The sequence below is a fragment of the Oryzias latipes genome, chromosome 10 (genome assembly GCF_053564925.1).
Source record: "Oryzias latipes strain Hd-rR chromosome 10, Olatipes_Hd-rR_3.1".
In the NCBI taxonomy this organism is placed as follows: Eukaryota; Metazoa; Chordata; class Actinopteri; order Beloniformes; family Adrianichthyidae; genus Oryzias; species Oryzias latipes.
Genome location: NC_136246.1, coordinates 5,861,075 through 5,882,075, shown reverse-complemented (window position 1 = coordinate 5,882,075; position 21,001 = coordinate 5,861,075). Strand labels below are relative to the sequence as shown.

Genomic DNA, 21,001 nt, shown 5'->3' with positions numbered 1-21,001 from the left:
CCGGCTCTGCTCGGTGACTCGAAACCGGGTCTGCAGGCTACTCAGCAGACCCGGGTTCGAGCCCCCGGTGGCAGCCTGACGCATGGGCGCCTACAGGTGTGAGTCAGAGTGAGCTATTCTGAGGCAGACGGACTCAGATGATCCAAAAATCCACCGGCTGCCGCACAGCTGGTCTTGGATTCTGTTCAGGTTCTGGCTGTTTGCTTGCTATGGTTCTGGCTCTGTTTTCTGCAGCTGCAGGTAGTGTCTTCAGCTGACAGACTAGGGTGGAACATCCATGAGCTGCTTGTTCTATGTGATCACTCAGAACCAGAACTGGACTGCAGGTTTGTGAGACCTGCCCTCACCCTGCCCTGTGCTGTAAACAGGTGCTCTTCATCAGGGATGCTCTCGTCTTCATCGGTAGTGTCCTAAATGCATCAGAATCAAAACCAGAGTGAGAGCAGCTTCTGCTGTCAAGGTCTGAAGGTGCATGAGCTGCTGGTTTCAAACCTGCAACCCCTGCAGAGTGACATCACAGTGACACACTTGTCTGTAAAGGAGCAGTAAGAGGAAGTGAGGCGCTGCGTCTGCGGTGCTGGAGTAACCTCCTCTCAGTTTCTGATCCAGAAATCATGGATAGCTGTCAGTCAATTTGCCTCAGGTGTGGGCGGAGCCTCAGTGTAACAGTTATCAACAACGCCTCTGTGTTATATGAGCTTTCTGTTTAGCTGCTTTGTTTTTGTTGGTTCTGTCTTTGACAGACAGATGCCTTGTCCAATCACAATCCTGGGTCATGGTTCTGTTCTCAGCTCATGGGATCATAGGTCAGACCTCTAGCCCCTTGAAGAGCACGCGTCTTTGCATAAACATCAGGATCATGCTGAGCCGGGACCGGGATGGTGGTCTTCACTATCAGTTTTGGTCCTGATGAAGCGGACCCGGTTGGCAGAAGGTTTTAAAGAATAAAACGGACTGAAGGCAAACTTTTAATGAGGAGGTTGGAAACAAACCCAGACAAACAGGAAGCACCTGAGGGGCCCGCTCACACGCTCTGCTGTCAGAACATTCAGGAGCCGGATCCCAGCTCTTTGCTCCCAACGCTCCCAGCGTTCCCAGTGCTCCCAGTGTTCCATCAGCCTCAGGCAGGAACAATTAGCTGTCTGTTCTCTACTACAGAGCAGCTCCATTGTTCTCCCGTGCTGCGCTCTGGCCTCTCAGCTTCTTTTAGTCCAACTCGCATTCAGAACCAATTCAGTCCTGCAGCACTTTGATTGGCAACCATGACAACCAGCACACGACCAGTACGACCCACTGGAGAAATCTGATCCAGAATCAGTTTCTACCTGATCTCAGTGATTCACAAACATTTTATATGTGTCTGTGTTTTTTCAGTACTGGTCTGCAGTGGTCTGGACTGGACTGGACTGGTCTGCAGTGGTCTGGACTGGACTGGTCTGCAGTGGTCTGGACTGGACTGTACTAGTTTGCAGTGGTCTGGACTGTACTGGACTGGTCTGAAGTAGTCTGGATTGGACTGTACTAGTTTGCAGTGGTCTGGACTGTACTAGTCTGCAGTGGTTTTGACTGGACTGTACTAGTTTGCAGTGGTCTTGACTGTACTGGACTGGACTGGTCTGTGGTTGTCTGTACTGGACTGTACTAGTCTGTGGTGGTCTGTACTGGACTGTACTAGTCTGTGGTGGTCTGGACTGTACTGTACTAGTTTGCAGTGGTCTGGACTGTAATGGTCTGGAGTGGTCTGGACTGGACTGTACTAGTTTGCAGTGGTCTGGACTGTACTGGTCTGCAGTGGTCTTGACTGGACTGTACTAGTTTGCAGTGGTCTTGACTGTACTGGACTGGACTGGACTGGTCTGCAGTGGTCTGGACTGGACTGCACTGGTCTGTGATCATCACCTCCCAGGTGGTCCAGCACATAATCCTCCTTTTCGATGATCCCTTTCCAGTGTTTCTAACTTTAAAGTAATCTTGGAGGACTTTTGCGGTTCTTGCTGCTTGTGGTGCTGTCGTTGTACCTGACCACTTTTTCAGGAATGTAATGTTTGTTTCAGATCCTGACCTCTGACCTGTGAAGCGCTAAGATACAAGGCTGGTCTTCACCTTTGTTTCTGTTGTGTTTATCTCCCGTCTTGGGGGCGTGAGCTCAGCGCAGCAGCAAGAACAGACACGTCTGCTGCTGGTTGTCCTCCGCTCTGTCACGTCTGCGGCTGCACAGTCCCCGTCCTCACAGCTCTGCCTGAAGAGGCTGTCGAGACCTTTGCCTGTAGAAACATCGGGACATGGGGATGAGGACGGAGAAGGAATGTGAGGAGCTGAGGGAGAGGCAGAGGAGCGAGGAGGGGAGGAAGGGTGCGCTCAGTGTTCTGGGACATGAAGGAGGGGCTGAACGAGGAGGAAGACTCCTTTCAGAATTTGCAGGAAGAGTGACTGCTGTGACAACCGAACCTGGACACCTCAGACTAGGAGGAGCGCCGGTTCTGATCCGCTGTCAGGAAACGGGACTGCCATTTGTATCTTTTTCCTGACAGGCTGATCTATTTTAACCTGCATCACTCACACCTGCTTCGTCATGAGGTGGGTGGAGCCTGTCCACAACAGACCAGCCCACAAAACCCAACAATAATAAGACTTTAATCTATTTTGAAGAAATCAATTGGAGTTCAAGTGTATTTAGTTCTGGTTGTTATTCGGCTGGAGCTCCTCCAGTTCTGCTGGTCTGGTCCTGGAGGGTGTGAGCAGTGGGGTCCAGCTGCAGAGGAGGACGTCCTGATGGTTCTGTGTGCGTTTCCTGTGTGCGACGTGAGGGACGTCTGCATCCTGTGTTTTCAGATTCACAGAGCTGATTACAAGAACAGGTCAGAGACATACGGGGGTGAAGAGGTGAGGTGGGGGAGGGAAGACCAAGGCCGGCTGATGATGGGTTCGGGTGTTTCTGGTTCAGCGGAGAGCTCAGAAGGAATGCTGGCAATGTTTGGCTTTTATTTTGAAAAATGGATCAGTGAAGAGGCTGCATCCTGTCGTTAAACACCAGCTCGGAACCGAGGGCCTTTTTGGACTTCAGCGGTGAGTTTGAGTTCTGCCTGAGAGTCTGTGGCTTCAGTTTGGGTCATCAGTTGTTGACTGTTGTTTCTGGGCTCCTGGTTGGGGCCCCCGTCTTTGGTGTTGGCGTGTGTTTGGAGGTGGAAGTGGGGTGGAAGTGGGATGGGAGTGTCCGTATCCTCCCGCTGCGTTTCCTTGCCTTGCTCCCTGACTTCCTGCCTCCCTGAAAAGCTCTCCAGACTCTCCTCTGCTATTTCTCAGACCCGATCAGAAAGTTCTGACAGGTTGAGAACCTTTGTTGAGTTCTGATTGTTGTTGTAAGCGCAGCGCTTTGATTTTTGTTCTTTGCTTAAATGATTCTCATCAGACATGCTCAAAAATGAAACCTGTTTTATTTTGTGTCTCGGTTCTGCAAAGTTCTGGATTCTAAAACGGAGCAGAAACTGTTGAATGAAGACGAAGAAGAGATGAAGAATCTAAGTGCAATAATTCTCATCTGTTGCCTTCATTTGGAGCTTGATGAATGACCTTCTCACACCCTCAGTCTTCCTCCATAAATACCAGAGTGTGCATAAAAACGTGCACATTTTCTGTGTGCGAGGCTTTGTTCTGGTCCCAGAACTGAACGGGGGCTGATCTAGGATCAGAAAAACAGAAGTCTGTTGGAGGAAGCTGCTGTGACTCACTTCCTCCGCTGCGTCCTGCTGGACAGCATTGACGTCTGAATGTGTCAGTCTGTGTGTGTGAGTGTGGGTGTGTGCGCGTAAGTGTGCATGTGCGTGTCCAAACTTTGTTTCTCCTTCTGCTACAGGAAACCGTTACAGTGATGATGTCATTGGTGTCCTGATGACATCATCTCTGGATTCTCCTAGCTGTCCTCTCATAGTCTTGCGGCAGCATGTCAGTGGAGGTTCTCCTCCATCCAGGTGACGTCTTCAAGTCTGGACTTCAAATCTTCTCTCTTGAAATGTTTCAGCTCTCATCCAAGTGGCTTCATCAGTCTGGTTTCCAAAACCGCTTTATGTTGCCTGTTCTCTGTCACGCTGAGCGTGCTCAGAATCGTCCCGGTCCATTGTTCTCCTTGTTCTGGAGGAAAAAAGGAAAGAACTGCGGAGTCAGAAGATGCTGCGATCATTGAAAGAAAGAAGCAGCAACATCCGAACTTCAGTGCAGCTGTGAATCCCAACACTCTGCACGGGGTATGAGACACCGATGAAGACCGTGGATGAAGATGTTCAATTTTAAAAATAAATTTTCTCATTTTATGAACCAAAAGTCAAATAGAGATCCAAGAAAGCATCCTGAAGCTCTGTTAATCGCATGGATGCTAGTCAGCACAGTAATGATGACCATCTTTATTCTTGTTTTCTTCAGATTCCTACAAATCCAATCTGAAACTGAAATGGTCCTAAAGTTACGACTAGAAACAAAGTCAGAAAGATTGTTATAAATAATAATAATCCCAGATTCTGAATGGAACATTAACAGTCAGATTAAATCTATAACATCACCAGCATTTAGCTCCTTAAAAGCATCACCAAAAATCAAAGCATTTCATTCTAGAATGAAAGACCTGGAGAGACGTGCTGCTCCTAGGCTGCTCCATGGTTGCTCCAAGGCTGCTCCATGGTTGCTCCATGGTTGCTCCAAGGCTGCTCCAAGGTTGCTCCAAGGCTGCTACATGGTTGCTCCAAGGTTGCTCCAAGGCTGCTCCATGGTTGCTCCAAGGCTGCTCCAAGGTTGCTCCAAGGCTGCTACATGGTTGCTCCAAGGTTGCTCCAAGGCTGCTCCATAGTTGCTTCATGGTCGTGACAAGGTTGCTCCAAGGTTGCTTAAAGGTTGCTCCAAGGTTGCTCCTATGCTGCTCCAAGGTTGCTCCTATGCTGCTCCAAGGTTGCTCCTAGGCTGCTCCAAGGTTGCTCCTAGGCTGCTCCAAGGTTGCTCCAAGGCTGCTCCATGGTTGCGACAAGGCTGCTCCATGGTTAGTCCAGGTTGCTCCAAGGCTGCTCCAATGTTGCTCCAAGGCTGCTCAAAGGTTTCTCCTAGGCTGCTCCATGGTTGGTTCATGGTTGCTTCATGGTTGCTTCATGGTTGCTTCATGGTTGCTCCAAGGTTGCTCCTATGCTGCTCCAAGGTTGCTCCTAGGCTGCTCCAAGGTTGCTCCAAGGCTGCTCCAAGGTTGCTCCAAGGCTGCCCCAAGGTTGCGACAAGGCTGCTCCATGGTTAGTCCAGGTTGCTCCAAGGCTGCTCCAATGTTGCTCCAAGGCTGCTCAAAGGTTTCTCCTAGGCTTCTCCATGGTTGCTTCATGGTTGCTTCATGGTTGCTTCATGGTTGCTCCAAGGTTGCTCAATGGTTGCTTCAAGGTTGCTCCATGGTTACTCCATGGTTGCTCCAAGGCAGCTCCAGGGTTGCTCCATGGTTGCTCCAAGGTTGCTCCTAGGCTGCTCCATGGTTGCTCCAAGGCTGCTCCATGGTTGCTCCATGGTTGCTCCAAGGTTGCTCCTAGGCTGCTCCACGGTTGCTCCTAGGCTGCTCCACGGTTGCTCCAAGGCTGCTCCAAGGTTGCTCCAAGGCTGCTACATGGTTGCTCCAAGGTTGCTCCAAGGCTGCTCCATGGTTGCTTCATGGTCGTGACAAGGTTGCTCCAAGGTTGCTCCAAGGTTGCTTTAAGGTTGCTCAAAGGTTTCTCCTAGGCTGCTCCATGGTTGGTTCATGGTTGCTTCATGGTTGGTTCATGGTTGCTCCAAGGTTGCTCCTAGGCTGCTCCAAGGTTGCTCCTAGGCTGCTCCAAGGTTGCTCCTAGGCTGCTCCAAGGTTGCTCCTAGGCTGCTCCATGGTTGCGACAAGGCTGCTCCATGGTTAGTCCAGGTTGCTCCAAGGCTGCTCCAATGTTGCTCCAAGGCTGCTCAAAGGTTTCTCCTAGGCTGCTCCATGGTTGGTTAGTGGTTGCTTCATGGTTGCTTCATGGTTGCTCCAAGGTTGCTCCTATGCTGCTCCAAGGTTGCTCCTAGGCTGCTCCAAGGTTGCTCCAAGGCTGCCCCAAGGTTGCGACAAGGCTGCTCCATGGTTAGTCCAGGTTGCTCCAAGGCTGCTCCAATGTTGCTCCAAGGCTGCTCAAAGGTTTCTCCTAGGCTGCTCCATGGTTGCTTCATGGTTGCTTCATGGTTGCTCCAAGGTTGCTCAATGGTTGCTTCTAGGTTGCTCCATGGTTACTCCATGGTTGCTCCAAGGCAGCTCCATTGTTGCTCCAAGGTTGCTCCATGGTTGCTCCAAGGCTGCTCCATGGTTGCTCCAAGGCTGGTCCATGGTTGCTCCAAGGTTGCTCCATGGTTGCTCCATGGTTGCTCCAAGGCTGCTCCATGGTTGCTCCAAGGCTGCTCCAATGTTGCTCCAAGGCTGCTCCAAGGCTGCTCCAATGTTGCTCCAAGGTTTTTCCTAGGCTCCTCCATGGTTGCTTCATGGTTGCTCCATGGTTGCTCCAAGGTTGCTCAATGGTTGCTTCAAGGTTGCTCTATGGTCTCTTCATGGTTGTTTCATGGTTGCTCCAAGGTTGCACAAGGTTGCTCCACGGTTGCTCCATGGTTGCTCCGAGGCTGCTCCAAGGTTGCTCCAAGGCTGCTCCAAGGTTGCTCCAAGGTTGCTCCAAGGCTGCTCCATGGTTACTCCATGGTTGCTCCAAAGCTGCTCCAAGGTTGCTCCATGGTTGCTCCTAGGCTGCTCCACGGTTGCTCCAAGGCTGCTCCAAGGTTGCTCCAAGGTTGCTCCAAGGCTGCTCCATGGTTACTCCATGGTTGCTCCAAAGCTGCTCCAAGGTTGTTCCAAGGTTGCTCCTAGGCTGCTCCACGGTTGCTCCAAGGCTGCTCCAAGGTTGCTCCAAGGCTGCTACATGGTTGCTCCAAGGTTGCTCCAAGGTTGCTCCAAGGCTGCTCCATGGTTGCTTCATGGTCCTGACAAAGTTGCTCCTAGGCTGCTCCAAGGCTGCTCCAAGGTTGCTCCAAGGCTGCTACATGGTTGCTCCAAAGCTGCTCCATGGTTGCTCCAAGGCTGCTCCATGGTTGCTCCATGGTTGCTCCAAGGTTGCTCCTAGGCTGCTCCACGGTTGCTCCAAGGCTGCTCCAAGGTTGCTCCAAGGCTGCTCCATGGTTGCTTCATGGTCGTGACAAGGTTGCTCCAAGGTTGCTTTAAGGTTGCTCCAAGGTTGCTCCTATGCTGCTCCAAGGTTGCTCCTAGGCTGCTCCAAGGTTGCTCCAAGGCCGCTCCATGGTTGCGACAAGGCTGCTCCATGGTTAGTCCAGGTTGCTCCAAGGCTGCTCCAATGTTGCTCCAAGGCTGCTCAAAGGTTTCTCCTAGGCTGCTCCATGGTTGCTTCATGGTTGCTTCATGGTTGCTTCATGGTTGCTCCAAGGTTGCTCCAAGGCTGCTCAAAGGTTTCTCCTAGGCTGCTCCATGGTTGCTTCATGGTTGCTTCATGGTTGCTCCAAGGTTGCTCAATGGTTGCTTCAAGGTTGCTCCATGGTTACTCCATGGTTGCTCCAAGGCAGCTCCATGGTTGCTCCAAGGTTGCTCCATGGTTGCTCCAAGGTTGCTCCATGGTTGCTCCAAGGCTGCTCCATGGTTGCTCCAAGGCTGCTCCAAGGTTGCTCCAAGGCTGCTCCATGGTTGCGACAAGGTTGCTCCAATGTTGCTCCAAGGCTGCTCCATGGTTGCGACAAGGTTGCTCCAAGGTTGAGACAAGGCTGCTCCATGGTTATTCCATGGTTGCGACAAGGTTGCTCCAAGGTTGAGACAAGGCTGCTCCATGGTTACTCCATGGTTGCTCCAAGGCTGCTCCAATGTTGCTCCAAGGCTGCTCCAATGTTGCTCCAAGGTTTTTCCTAGGCTGCTCCATGGTTGCTTCATGGTTGCTCCATGGTTGCTCCAAGGTTGCTCAATGGTTGCTTCAAGGTTGCTCTATGGTCTCTTCATGGTTGTTTCATGGTTGCTCCAAGGTTGCACAAAGTTGCTCCACGTTTGCTCCATGGTTGCTCCGAGGCTGTTCCGAGGTTGCTCCTAGGCTGCTCCACGGTTGCTCCAAGGCTGCTCCAAGGTTGCTCCAAGGCTGCTACATGGTTGCTCCAAGGTTGCTCCAAGGCTGCTCCATGGTTGCTTCATGGTCGTGACAAGGTTGCTCCAAGGTTGCTCCAAGGTTGCTCCAAGGCTGCTCCATGGTTGCTTCATGGTCGTGACAAGGTTGCTCCAAGGTTGCTCCGAGGTTGCTCCTAGGCTGCTCCACGGTTGCTCCAAGGCTGCAGGGCTCGACATAGCCATTTGTCCGCTGGCCCGGTCCTGTTTTTCGAGCAGTGCGGACCACAAGACTTTACTTTTCACTTGTCCGCTCGGGCCACTAAAATATCTAATGGTTTATACATTCTTCACCTTTTTCAATAAAGTAAATTTTGCGAAAACGTGTAGATTTACCTCGTCTTCATGATTTAGTTTTTTCTGCTAGTCCTGTGTTCAGACTTCAAGGGTTTCTATGGGAAACCTTCGATCACTTCTCCTTCTCTCCCGCCTGCGCGCGCGCGCGGCTTTCACTGCCGAGCACCACGCGGCACGCGCTCACTACTTTTTTTTTTCAAACTTTATTGAATGTAACAATTCAATACAAAACAATGTTAAACAGCAACAACGAAGGCACAAGCCAGTGGGTTATTATTACATTTGATTATAAATCCGACACCGTCACTGAAGAGAGACTGAAGCATGTCAGAGATGTGGAAGACATGGCAGGAATAGAAAGGAATATGTTAGATGGAGTAATGGGTATAATTAGTAGTATGGACAGCAAGATATTTAATGAATGCATTGAAGATGAAACTGTATCCACTAAGCTTTAAGCTGAATGTCAAAGAATCAAAGGCAACTCCAAATACCTGAATCTCAGACTCAAATGCAGTAGAATGTTAAACTACTTAATTTTGTTTTTCTTTACAACACTGTAAGCAGTAAGTATTTCTAGTTAGCTGAATGATCTCAGTTAGACCTGCACAATATGGGGAAAACTCGCGATATGCGATATCAGAGATTAAAATTGCGATAACGATATAATTTGCGGTATATAAACAAACAGCAAAATAACCAAATAACCATTCCCAGTTTAAAAATTATACTCCAAATGACCCACGTTGACATAGGTTACAAACATCTAACATAACAGGGCTCCATCTGATTGGTCAACAATGTGAAGGCGTCCATCCGATTGGTCAAATGCATTAAGGGATTTATTTGATTCGTTAAATGGTTCAAGCTGCCATTAGATTGTTTTAACACATTTAAGGTTTATGATTTATTGCGATATTTGCCGTTAAAAGCACCATGAAAACTTCTGAACTAGTGTTACCTACTACACTGCAGTGCTCTCTTCAAAACATCTGAAACAGACTAGAGCAGATTTAAGTTTGATATGGTCTATTTTCAGTCATTGAAAAGTGTAGAAATAAGTGATGTCACCAGAATGCACCAAATTGCACCATATTAAAAGTTTCCGGGGGGGCATGCCCCCGGACCCCCCTAAAGTTGCAAGCACCTGCGGAGCGGCGGGTTTCGCTGTGCGCGGTGTCGGGCCAGTAACTTTCAAAAACTACTGGCCCTGTGGGCCAGTGCAAATTTCTGGGCTATGTCAACCCCTGGGCTGCTCCAAGGTTGCTCCAAGGCTGCTACATGGTTGCTCCAAGGTTGCTCCAAGGCTGCTACATGGTTGCTCCAAGGTTGCTCCAAGGCTGCTCCATGGTTGCTTCATGGTCGTGACAAGGTTGCTCCAAGGTTGTTCCGAGGCTGCTCCAAGGCTGCTCCATGGTTGCTCCAAGGTTGCTCCTAGGCTGCTCCACAGTTGCACCAAGGCTGCTCCAAGGTTGCTCCAAGGCTGCTCCATGGTTGCTCCAAGGTTGCTCCTAGGCTGCTCCACAGTTGCTCCAAGGCTGCTCCAAGGTTGCTCCAAGGCTGCTACATGGTTGCTCCAAGGTTGCTCCAAGGCTGCTACATGGTTGCTCCAAGGTTGCTCCAAGGCTGCTACATGGTTGCTCCAAGGTTGCTCCAAGGCTGCTCCATGGTTGCTTCATGGTCGTGACAAGGTTGCTCCAAGGTTGCTCCGAGGTTGCTCCAAGGCTGCTCCAAGGTTGCTCCAAGGTTGCTCCTAGGCTGCTCCACAGTTGCTCCAAGGCTGCTCCAAGGTTGCTCCAAGGTTGCTCCAAGGCTGCTCCATGGTTGCTTCATGGTCGTGACAAGGTTGCTCCTAGGCTGCTCCTAGGCTGCTCCAAGGTTGCTCCAAGGTTGCAACAAGGCTGCTCCATGGTTGCTACATGGTTGCTCCATAGTTGTGCACCAAAGCACATCTCAGACACGTTGGTTCCTCATGAACCAGCTGGAGCTCTAAGAAGTTTAGGGACAGACGTTTTGCTGCTGTGTGGTCAGGACTAAACACGGTGAAGACTCAGTTTTATCATCTTGGACGTTCCCTGTGATGACAGTGTTCAAGTCCAGACTAAAAGCTGTTCCTTTTTGATTCGTGTGTGACAGCTGAAAGTCTCGTCTCAGCTCTTCTTTCATTTCTTGTTTTAAATTGTTCTTTTAATTAAATAGATTTGAGTGTTTTTATTTAAATTTTGTCCATAAGCTTTTAATTTACCCTTTTAATTGTGATGAACACTTGTGTAGTAAATGTTTACACATAAACCTGCCTTTGCCCTGTTTTCAGGAGCTAAATATTAGCCTGTAGAGCAACCAGAGCTGCTTTTATTTTGAAAATGTTTAGATAAAGAGAAAATGATCCGTTAATCTGTTTGGTTGTCTCAGAACCTTTGAAGTTCTGTCGTAGCTGTCCAAAACAATAAAAAAGCTGCTTTTTTTCTTAAATCATTTGAAAACATACATGGATTAGAGGGGGGAGGACAACATCAAATTCTTAGTTGGATTGTTTCTGCAGTCTCGCATAAAACTATTTCATTTTGTTTCACATTCACTGTTTTGACTGAGAAGACAGAAACTGGCAACATGCACTTTTGTTGCTTGTGAGAACAAAACATCACTATCATTTTCATGCTCTCCTCCTATATGTGTGGGCTTTCTACGGGAACTCCCACAGTCCAAAAACATGCTTCAGAAGTTAATTGCTACCTCTAAGTTGTCGTTGCCTCTTAAGTGTGTGTGTGACACTTGCAACAGACTGGCGACATGTTAAGGGTGTTTCCCGCCTCCACTCTGGGCTACTGCAAGGGATTCAGCGAATGGATGGAGATCATTTTCATAATAATAATAATAATAATAATAATAATAATAACAATGCACAGATGATCCTGCTGTGCATTATGGGTACCTGGGTTCATAAACTGAGAGGATCTGGAAGGTGCTTAAGCCCCTCCCCTCAGGCTGCAGATCCTCCTGATGGACCTTCTGACGTGGTGATACAAACGCTGTCTCTTCACTTCCTGTTTTCCTGCTGACGTCAGCTGATGGTTTTCTGTGGAACTCGACTGGTTCTGGTCGGAGTATGAGAACCCTGATCATGAAAGAGGTTTGTCCTCCTTTGGATGAGGTCTGGACCTGCAGACAGATGGAACCTTTGTCCTTGATGAGCTGATGTTTGGTGCTCCGTACATTTACAGATAGCAGATAGCATCAGAATGGAGCACACCAACTTCTTTTTTTTTTTTTTTTTTTTTTTTTTTTTTTTTTTTACTTTCTACTCAGTTTTTCCTTGAAAGCCCTCCCACCCTGCAGCTGGATGCAGCACATCTCTGCTGTAGACACTCCCTGCATCCTGTGTGTGTGTTTGTGCTGGTTATAAATGGACTACTGCTCCGTCCTCTAGCCTTTTTCTCTGTTATGTGTTGTGAGAGCCTCCAGGAAAGACTTGGCGTTGAGTGAGCTCTGACTGAAACGTAGACTCTCCTCTGACTGTCTGAGCCTCGGCTGAAGATCTTTGCTTCTTATCCTCTGTGCTCCCTTCTGAAACCAGCCTCTACTGGGCTCTTGAGGAACTGCAACATTGCTTCCGTTTTGGGAATGGAAAGTGTGGGCTTAGTGCTTTATTAGCTGACTGTTGCAGCAGACAATCCCTCTCCTTCAGCAGTTGTTCTTCTCACTGCTCTTTTCGGTGTTTAAAGGAAGATACTATCTTTTTTTTTGGTTATAAGGTAAAATATACAGAACTGAAGTTGGGAGTTACCATGGCGGTACCACAATGCACAACCTGGAGCTGAGGGGCGAGCGTGTCCCTGAGAGGAGGACTGTTCCTGCAGCAACAAAGAATGATGATGGATGAGCAAAGATCCCACGCCTGACTGTGCTGTCTTCCTCAGATGGACTCCTCTCCTCTACTGCTGCTGTAGGTCAGGGATGGCCAAAGCGTATGCGGCTGGCGGAGGGGACGAATCCTTATCCAGACTCCGTGGTTGTCATGGCTTCACTGGATGGAAGCACGCCGGTTGAGACGCTTCTGGCCGCGATCCATCTGGAGAGGTGAGCATGGAACAGGAGATGTTTGTAAACATCTGGAACAACTGGAGGTTGAAGAAGCTAACAAAGACATCAGACACTCTCAAAAGTCAACCCCAAACAGACATGGTGTTATGGGAGTTTCACTCTGTTTACGCTGTATTTTCTAATCCCTTCAGGTACAGACATGCATGTTTTTATTTAAAGGCACATCTTCTGACGTCTGCTGTCATCTCTGCAGGTACCTGGACTCCTTTAAGAGAGCCAGTTTGTTGTTGGCTAGAGACTTCACGCACCTGGACCATGACGCCTTGATCAGTCTGGGTGTAACGGCCACAGGACACAGGAAGAGGATCCTGCGTCTGGTCCACCTCATCCAGAGACAGAAGACGGATAACCCACGTGGTCGCTGTCAGTCCATGACGGAGTCGGGCTGGTCCACCACGGCTTCACGAAACTCAGCCGGACTGAGCAAAAGTTCAACACCGGACCTTTCCTCCATGTCAGACGACCCTGACACCAGCAGACAGCCGGTGAAGCCGGTTCCCAAGCCCAGGACTGTTTTCAACCGCAGCAGGACTGTGCCGGTCAACTTTTGCCCGTCACCGGACCCTGCCCCGCCCCCAGACAAGAGACAGTCCCAAGAGTCAATTTGCCTCACCGTGTTGGAGGACGTGAGCTCAGACACGCCCACAGCTGAGAACAGCCAAGCCTCTGAGGCCACACCCAACCACAGCCAGAGACAAAGGCAGGCGGGCAGGACCCGGCCCAGCCGCAGCCTCTCTCTGTGTGACAGTCTTGGGTCACTGCCCCCCGTTCCCCCTCGGCTGAACCGCAGGGCTGTGGTCTCCATGTCTCCACCCTCTTCGTCCCCCTCTTCCTCCTCACCTGTGCGCTCGGATCAGAGACCGGTGTTGTCCTCTCAGTCGTTTCGTTCTGACAGTCTGGACAGTAGCAGACTCTCTGGATCTCCACCTTCAGGTTCTCCCCGAGGACCGGGGGTGGAGATGGTGTCTAATGAAATTTACTGGGGCTCCTCACCTGTCTCTACTGCCCCCAATGGAGGGAGGCGTTACTGCAGCCAACAGTCAGCTCCGCCGACTCCACCCAGAAATACACCAGAGAGGAACCGCAAAGACAGGTGGGTACTTCAGTTAATGATGGGCGTGTAATTGAGTCACACATTTTAGAAAGAAGACACATGAGAACAGTTCAAAAACACGCCAGAAAAACATGGACTGCACCTCCAGATTAGAAATGAGCTCCTCCCCAGAGTGAAGGGCTTGAAGCTTTTGAACTTTATGTTCCAAAGAGAGAAACCTACAACCACAAGGTTTCTGGTTAATGAGGGGTTTAAACCACAGATACAACAGGCAGAAATTAGCTGAGGAGACGCCCAGGAGAAACAGATAGATGGATAATTATGGATGAAGATGATGGATGAATGGACAGACAGAGAGGTGAATGGGTTAATAGAGGATGGATGGATGGACAGTAGGGTGATTGGATAGAGGGATTAATAGAGAACAGAATAGATGAATGGTAGATGGATGGACAGACAGACAGAGGAGTGAAGAGATGGATGGATAGATGATGGATGGACAGGGAGGTGTAAAAGAATGGATGATGGATGGACAGACAGACAGAGGGGTGGATGGATTGATGGATGGACGGGTTATTAGAGGATGGATGGATAATAGATGGATAGACAGAGGGTTGATTGGATGGATGGATGGGTGGATTAATGGAGGATGGACAGACATAGTGTTGGATTCTCAAATGAGGGATGGATTGATTGACGGACAGACAGGGGTGAATGGATGGATGGATGGATTATTAGATGATGGATGGACCAACATGGGGTGGGATGGATGGATATTAAAATTCACCAACAAAGCCAACAAAAGATCAGAACCAAGAAATGTTGGTAGAAAGTAAAAGTAATGCGTGGTTAAAAACAAACAAGTCCACTTCTTCTTCTTTTTTTTCTTTTTTTTAAATAACCTGGAGACACTAATCCAATGTTGAATCTAAAATAATTCAACCACAGAGTCAAACGTTGTAGGGATGGAATGATAGAGGACGTCTTCAGCAGATTTCAGTACTGTGCATTCATCCAGTGAGTTACAGTTTGTAACTGTCTTCATGTCTGGACCTGGATGCTGGTTCAGATCCAGGTCCAGGCGCTTGGTGTTTGCAGTGTCTCCTCCTCCGTGGCGTTTACTCTCAGAGCTGCACGAGCAGCAGTATGAGCTCCAAAGTCTCTAAACTGAATGATGAATGGAAGTGACACTTTACTTCTCACTTTCAGGGCCAGCACTTTAAGCAACAACTCCTCAGGATCAGCCAGAGGTGAGATGCTTGTTCAGAAATGACACACTAACGGCCTCTGAAACAGTGAGACATGCAGCTGCCACTTCACCACATAAAAAAGATCTTATCTTCTAACTGGCATTATTCCTCTAAGTCCAGCCTGGATAAAAAAAGCTTCTTTCAAACTGCACCCAATGTTCTTCTGTGTCTGAAAAAACCCTCTTCAAATGCAGCCATGAAGAAAAACGGTTTAAAAACAAGCTAAAGATCCAAATAATTAAATAAAACTAAACTTGTGACCTTAACAGGCAAAAATGTAACTTATGTCTTTAAGATTGGTATTATTGATAAATCCCAAATCAACATGAATGCTAATATATCTACAGTCAGTATTTTTACTGCTTAAAAATAAACCAAAAAAATTAATATTTAAAAGACTAAGATACATTTCCAATGGCAAATTCACTGAAAATGTTGGAAAATTGAAAGAAAACACATCAACACGAGCCTTAAAATACTGTTAGTAGGGTAAATTGGTACTCTAAACGCTTAATCTACTAACAATATAACAGCTCAAATGAAAAAATTCAAATGCAAATTATTTTTCAAAGTATTTCCCAAGAAAACTAAAAATACCAAACGTGAGCTGAAATTAATGCAACTATATTGCCGTGTATGCAATATTTTATTAATGCAGAAAAATATATACAGTAAATAAATAAAAAATTCATTACAGATATAAAAGTGCTTTTAAAAAAACAAATTAACTGTAAAATTGTTCAATTATTCGTTTATTGTATATTCTAATTGTTAAATTTGCTGCAACAGTTAAAGTTGAGTTTAAAGACCCACTCAGGTGGAAACCGTGCTTTTGGTGTTTTTAACATGTTCTTGGGCATTTTTCTAATGATAAAGAAAATTAAGATATAAACTGCATTTCTGACTATTTCTTTATTCAAATTGCTGTGAATCAGGAGCAGATAAAAAAATGCAGTTTGAAAAAGAGCTTATTTGTTGTTATGTAGAGAAGATGCTGGGCGAGCTTCCTGCTCCGTTCTGATCCACGTGCATCATACTCCCGCGGCAGCAGAGTCAAGTCCGGCTACACCAACTGCCAGCATGGCAGCAAAACCAGTCAGTAAAACGTTTGGCTCTTTGATTATTTGTTTAATTTAATTTAGTGCCAACATTAGGATTACCATTGCAGCAACACATCATCAGTAGGGTAAAAGTAGCCTGTCTCACGAGGGTCATGGGTCCATGAATTACCTTGTTTTCCTCGTCTGAGCTGGAATCTGGATCCAAACTGTACGTCTGGATGGATCTGATATTGCTCCACATGTTTGTTACAGACACCTCATGTTAGGTTGGGTATGTGAGGGGCTGTAAGCTATCAGGAGAGTAAACAAAGGGTTAATGTGAAATAAACAACTCAGAGGTGAATTTCAAATGAACGACTGCCGCTTTGCACAAACATAGTTCTAAAATACGATCCAAGTTATTAGATTATGGCCAAAAACAGCACAATCATAATTAAGAGACCACTGGAAACACTTTGAACATAGATCAACAGATGGTCAGAGTGGGTCTTTAAGCTATATTACATGTGAAATGTTTTTAAACTTGTTTATTGCCAATAAATGGAGCCTGAATAAGGATTATTAACAGCAAAAATACATGTTTAGTGCTTTAATTAGTTAAAGGAAAGCACAGCTAAAGGAGCTGAGTCATGGTAATGTTGAGGACTTTACTTTGACTCTAGTCTGCGGGCTTTTCCTAACACAGTAACACTGTTGTTTTTTGTGATGCTAACAGTATGAATGGGACTAAAGTGCTGTAATAAAGTTCAGCTTTACGCTGATGATGTCAGTCCAGTACTTCTGCTGTGATGAAGAACACATCGCTCTGTTCTACAGCCTCAACAGATGACCCCGATGAGGAGATCAGTCCGTACTGCGAGACTGTTTACCAATCCAGGCGACCTCCACACAACAGCGAGGTGAGGCCTGACAAGCCCCGCCCCCTGCCTTTCTCGTGATGGAACAGCGGTCATGTTTGCCTCAGAAAGAAGGAGCATCTGCTGACTGAATGGTTTGTCCTGCAGAATGAGAGGAGCAGAGGGGATGAACGAGAGATGAAGATGGATGAGAGAGGCACGCAGAGGCACACAGAGGATCATGGGTAAGAAAGCGGCAGACTGACCTGCTCCAAACCATCAGGAGGCAGCGTTTTACTAAAGCTCGAACCTCTAGTTGCAGAACTCCGTAAACTCAGACGAGCTCAGGATAATCTGACAGTTAGACTGTAGCACAGATCAGATGTCGTCTCTTGAGTCAATAAAGTTTTCTTTTGCACCTGCAGGACTCACAAATTGTCCTGGACGAAGCGTTTGTCGCAGGCATTTCACTCCGGAGACTCTCAGGGTTACAGCACTGTAGGTGAAGCTCCGCTCCCCCCCAGCTGCCTCTCCTTGCCTGCCTCCACCTTCGCCGACGCTGACGAAGACTTGACCATCTCCCCCTACGCCAGCTACACCTCCCTCTCCGAGAGAGCCCCGCCTATTCTCACCGGCTGGCTGGACAAGCTGTCTCCACAAGGGTGTGTTAGATTTGCACAGCTAGTTGAGGCAGGGTGCATTTGCATGTGTTTAAAGTAGGGGTACGTTTGATATGCGCTGCAAGTACTCAGATATATGTTCGGTTTTTCAACCGGAGGTGCGTTGAATATCCTCACCCAGACTTACAGGCTGTTCTGTCTGTACCCGTCAGGGGTCGGAGGTCAGTCCCCGCTGCTCTGATGTGTCTGCTCCTTTCTGCTCCTCCCTGTGTCTCCTCTCTCGCGAGGAGCTGCCTCTGTCTCGTCACCTTCATCTCCCGCTCCTCCTCCCGCTCTTCCTCTCGGTGTGTCAGTCTTTTCCTCTCTGGCTGCTCCTTCAAACATGTTCTCTGGTGTTCACTGTGCTGCTGCAGGAGAAACCCACGCCAGATATCTTCCAGGTTGTGATCCTGTGATGCGTGTCTGTTTCAGGAACTACGTTTTCCAGAAACGCTTTGTGAAGTTTGATGGAAAAAACCTGATGTACTTTGGCAGCGAGAAGGTAATCAGATCATCTGATGTTATTGTTTGTTCCTGTTTTCTCTCCTGGATCAGCTTAGAGTTTCTGCCTGTGGTTAAGAGGATGTGAAACAGAAATCAGGTTTAATTTGCACACCATTTCTCAGGTTTAAGCTGTTCCTATTGGTTCACATTTACATGATATTTTCACTGTGTTTATTTTTAAAGTAAAAACCCCAGATTGTGTGTTTTAAAGTCTGCATGTTTCAAAGTACATCTGGATTGCAGGTTCCTGTCCACCCTGCATCATTACACTCCCACCACTGTGCTTCTCTGTTGAGCTGTTTTGCTTCTAGAGCAACAGTTCAAAGGCTTCTTCTTTAATGCTGGTCAATAAAAAAAAAAAGGATGTCAATTCACGGCTTGATGCTTGTTCAAAAATGTGTTCCTAAACTTGACTCTCCTGTCGCGTGTGGGAAGACTGTCCAAAGTTTTTAGCCTTATCGCTACATGAAAGCATTACGTATTTACAATGCATGGAAGACACGGTGATGTTTAGAGATCAGGTTTAGTTATTTGAAGAGCGCTGCAAAAGCATCAGTAATCACGTCTCCATGTCTGGATTCATCAGATCATTCAGAGACTCTAACAGTACGGAGAGCTTCACCGTTTACTGCAGGAGCTACGTCTGAACGACGGACGCTTTCACTTCTGTCTCTCTGTGACCCAGTTTGATGACTTGCTGTCCCATATTAGTCAGAGGAGGCAAAAAATAACTACAAGAATTAGAGAAACTTTTTACTATTCTCTCAATACAAATAAAAAAAATATGATGAAGTTCAGTGCTCGTGCTGGTTTGCGGCGCCTTCCGTCCGTGAAACCAGGGTTCGACTCCGGGCTGCTCCCTGTTCCCTTCTCCACCTCTGTGCCGGTTCCAAGCCCGGTTTGAGAAGGTTGCGTCAGGAAGGGCATCCGGCGTAAAACATTGCCCAATTTACCATGCGACTTGTTCGCTGTGGCGACCCCTGATGGGAGAAGCCGAAAGTGGAAAGAAAGAAAGATGATGAAGTTCAGTGAGAGAAAAAACAGATTCTCCTCCATGTTGGTTGTGAACTCCACCCGCTGGTCACATCATTAACGGGGTCCCGACCAATCAGGCTGAGCCCCTGATTGGTTGATGCGGTGCAAATTCTTCGCCAAAGTTCAGATATTTGAACTCTGGAAAGTGAATTTTCAGCACAGCATTTAGTGCTGCCACTAACTTTGAAACACGCTCGGTGAGAACACAGCTTCACATTTGTCTTCATGAAACCAGCACCTCTATTTGGAGCGGACCAGAAAACCAACCAAGTCCAGAGATGCCCAACAAAAGTAACACACTCAGTTGCTTGATGCTAAAGCCCTTTTCTTTTCAGAGATTTAAGTCATCAGTGCTCAGGCTTCTGGTCGAGGGTTTCTGTGCTTTTTCAGAATGAAAATTAAAAACCAGAAGGAACCTGCTGGTTCTTATAAAGAACTTCTTTCAGTTCATTCAGAAAAACTCTGCTGTGTCTGTTATGGATCAGTAAAGCAGCTGAAAGGGAGTCAGGCGATCCGGTCAGTCGGTCTCACCTGCACAGCCCACGTTCTGAACCGTAAAGCCGGCTGATGTGACTGTAGCCTCATCCTGGTTCTTGTTGAGTCTGTGTTTGTTGTTCAGTCTGCATATGAAGCTGACCACTAAACGTCTTGTGCGTTCTTTAAGGACATCTACCCCAGAGGAGTAATCCCGTTGGCTGTCATTCAGATGGCCCGTCTGGCCAAAGACAACAAGTTTGAGATTGTGACGAGTAACAGGATCTTCGTCTTTAGGACTGATAACGAAGGTAAATCCCGGTCTGACCACAGACATTTAGGGTTTGCTCTCACAAAGAGGGAACGCCGCTCACTGTGACATTCAGACACAATTGTTCCAGGACCTTCCTGGATTCTCTGTAAGTTTTGAAAACTCACCTGAACGCTGGTTAGGACCAAAGAAGAGAACGCTGGTCCTCTTGGGAATGAGTCTCACTTGCCGATGAATTCTGGTGCAGTAACCATGCGTTCATTGGAAATCAAGAAAAAGTGTGACCATGTCTGCTGGGTAAACGTGCTTAAACTAGTAGCTACAGAGGATTTTTATATAGATGACAATCAGCAGGACAAGCTGATTTATTTATATATATTTAAAGTGAAATAAAGGAATCTGTGAGATCCTGTTTTTTATACATTACTATATATAATATATGCAAAGTCTGTCTGAAGATGCTTACATTTATACAAATGGTAAATTATTGGTGCAGACAAGACAAGGGATCCTTGCCTGTGATTGTCTAACCCTTCTTGTATTTAGAGTGCAGTGATAGCAGCCTTGTCTTTTAAATCCTGGGATGTGGAAACAGCAATTTTCTGGAGGGAGTGTACTGTACACTGTACAGCAGTACCGATTTAAAGTCAGATAAATCAAGTAGAGCTGCTCACGCTAAAGGGGGCGCTGTGGGGCTCTGCTCCTCGTTAAACATTATGAACGTCGGTTTCTGTTTTTTTCTTCTTCAAACTTTGAAAATATAAATACATGCCGTCATGCCCTGCAGTTACGTCCAGATGACTCTGCTTTGACCTGATCACACCAGAGATAAGCTCCGCCCTCTGTCACAAGAAAAGGATGCCCAGTTTGAGTTGATTTGGACAAATAACTCTGCAGACTCCAGATTCTATGGTTAAATAAAGCTCTGCATAGGAAAAAGGTTCTGGCTTTGTGGTTCTGGATTGATGTGAGTGGTACTGAGGATGCTGTGTGTCCTGTCCATCAGTCCTGAGGCGGCGCTGGGTGACCACGCTGCAGGAACACATAAGGGATCAGCTGGTGTTTGGTCGGCGCCGTTTTGGTCCCGGATCTCACTGCCAGAAACACGGAGTCCTGGAATTGAAAGGAACCAAGTCCAAAGTGTACACAGCCATCAGCACGGACCAGATCTGGCTGCACAAGAGCGAACAGGTGAGAGTGGAGACAGATTATTAGAGGTCAGACCGCAGATGGCAGCAGAGGTCAGATAGGATGTTGAAGCCAGATTCCTTCTTGAACTCTGTTTGTGTCTGCAG

At 47.5% G+C, this 21,001-nt stretch overlaps 1 protein-coding gene across 3 annotated transcripts in view; it reads left to right on the top strand.

The window, feature by feature from the left end:
- Positions 1-21,001, top strand: part of arap3 (ArfGAP with RhoGAP domain, ankyrin repeat and PH domain 3) — a 34,917-nt gene that overhangs the window by 264 nt on the left and 13,652 nt on the right. The window contains exons 1-11 of one of the 3 annotated variants that reach the window (XM_078953492.1): positions 2,559-2,577; positions 12,379-12,538; positions 12,756-13,655; positions 14,826-14,866; positions 16,744-16,826; positions 16,932-17,008; positions 17,189-17,425; positions 17,596-17,727; positions 17,855-17,924; positions 19,626-19,746; positions 20,713-20,897. In XM_078953492.1, the coding sequence (XP_078809618.1) occupies positions 12,429-12,538; positions 12,756-13,655; positions 14,826-14,866; positions 16,744-16,826; positions 16,932-17,008; positions 17,189-17,425; positions 17,596-17,727; positions 17,855-17,924; positions 19,626-19,746; positions 20,713-20,897 (1,956 nt within the window). In that variant the 5' untranslated portion in view covers positions 2,559-2,577; positions 12,379-12,428. Of the gene's footprint in view, positions 1-2,558; positions 2,578-12,378; positions 12,539-12,755; positions 13,656-14,825; positions 14,867-16,743; positions 16,827-16,931; positions 17,009-17,188; positions 17,426-17,595; positions 17,728-17,854; positions 17,925-19,625; positions 19,747-20,712; positions 20,898-21,001 lie in introns of those variants that run through there. The other 2 variants (XM_020701772.3, XM_011473148.4) reach the window with 2 other exon arrangements.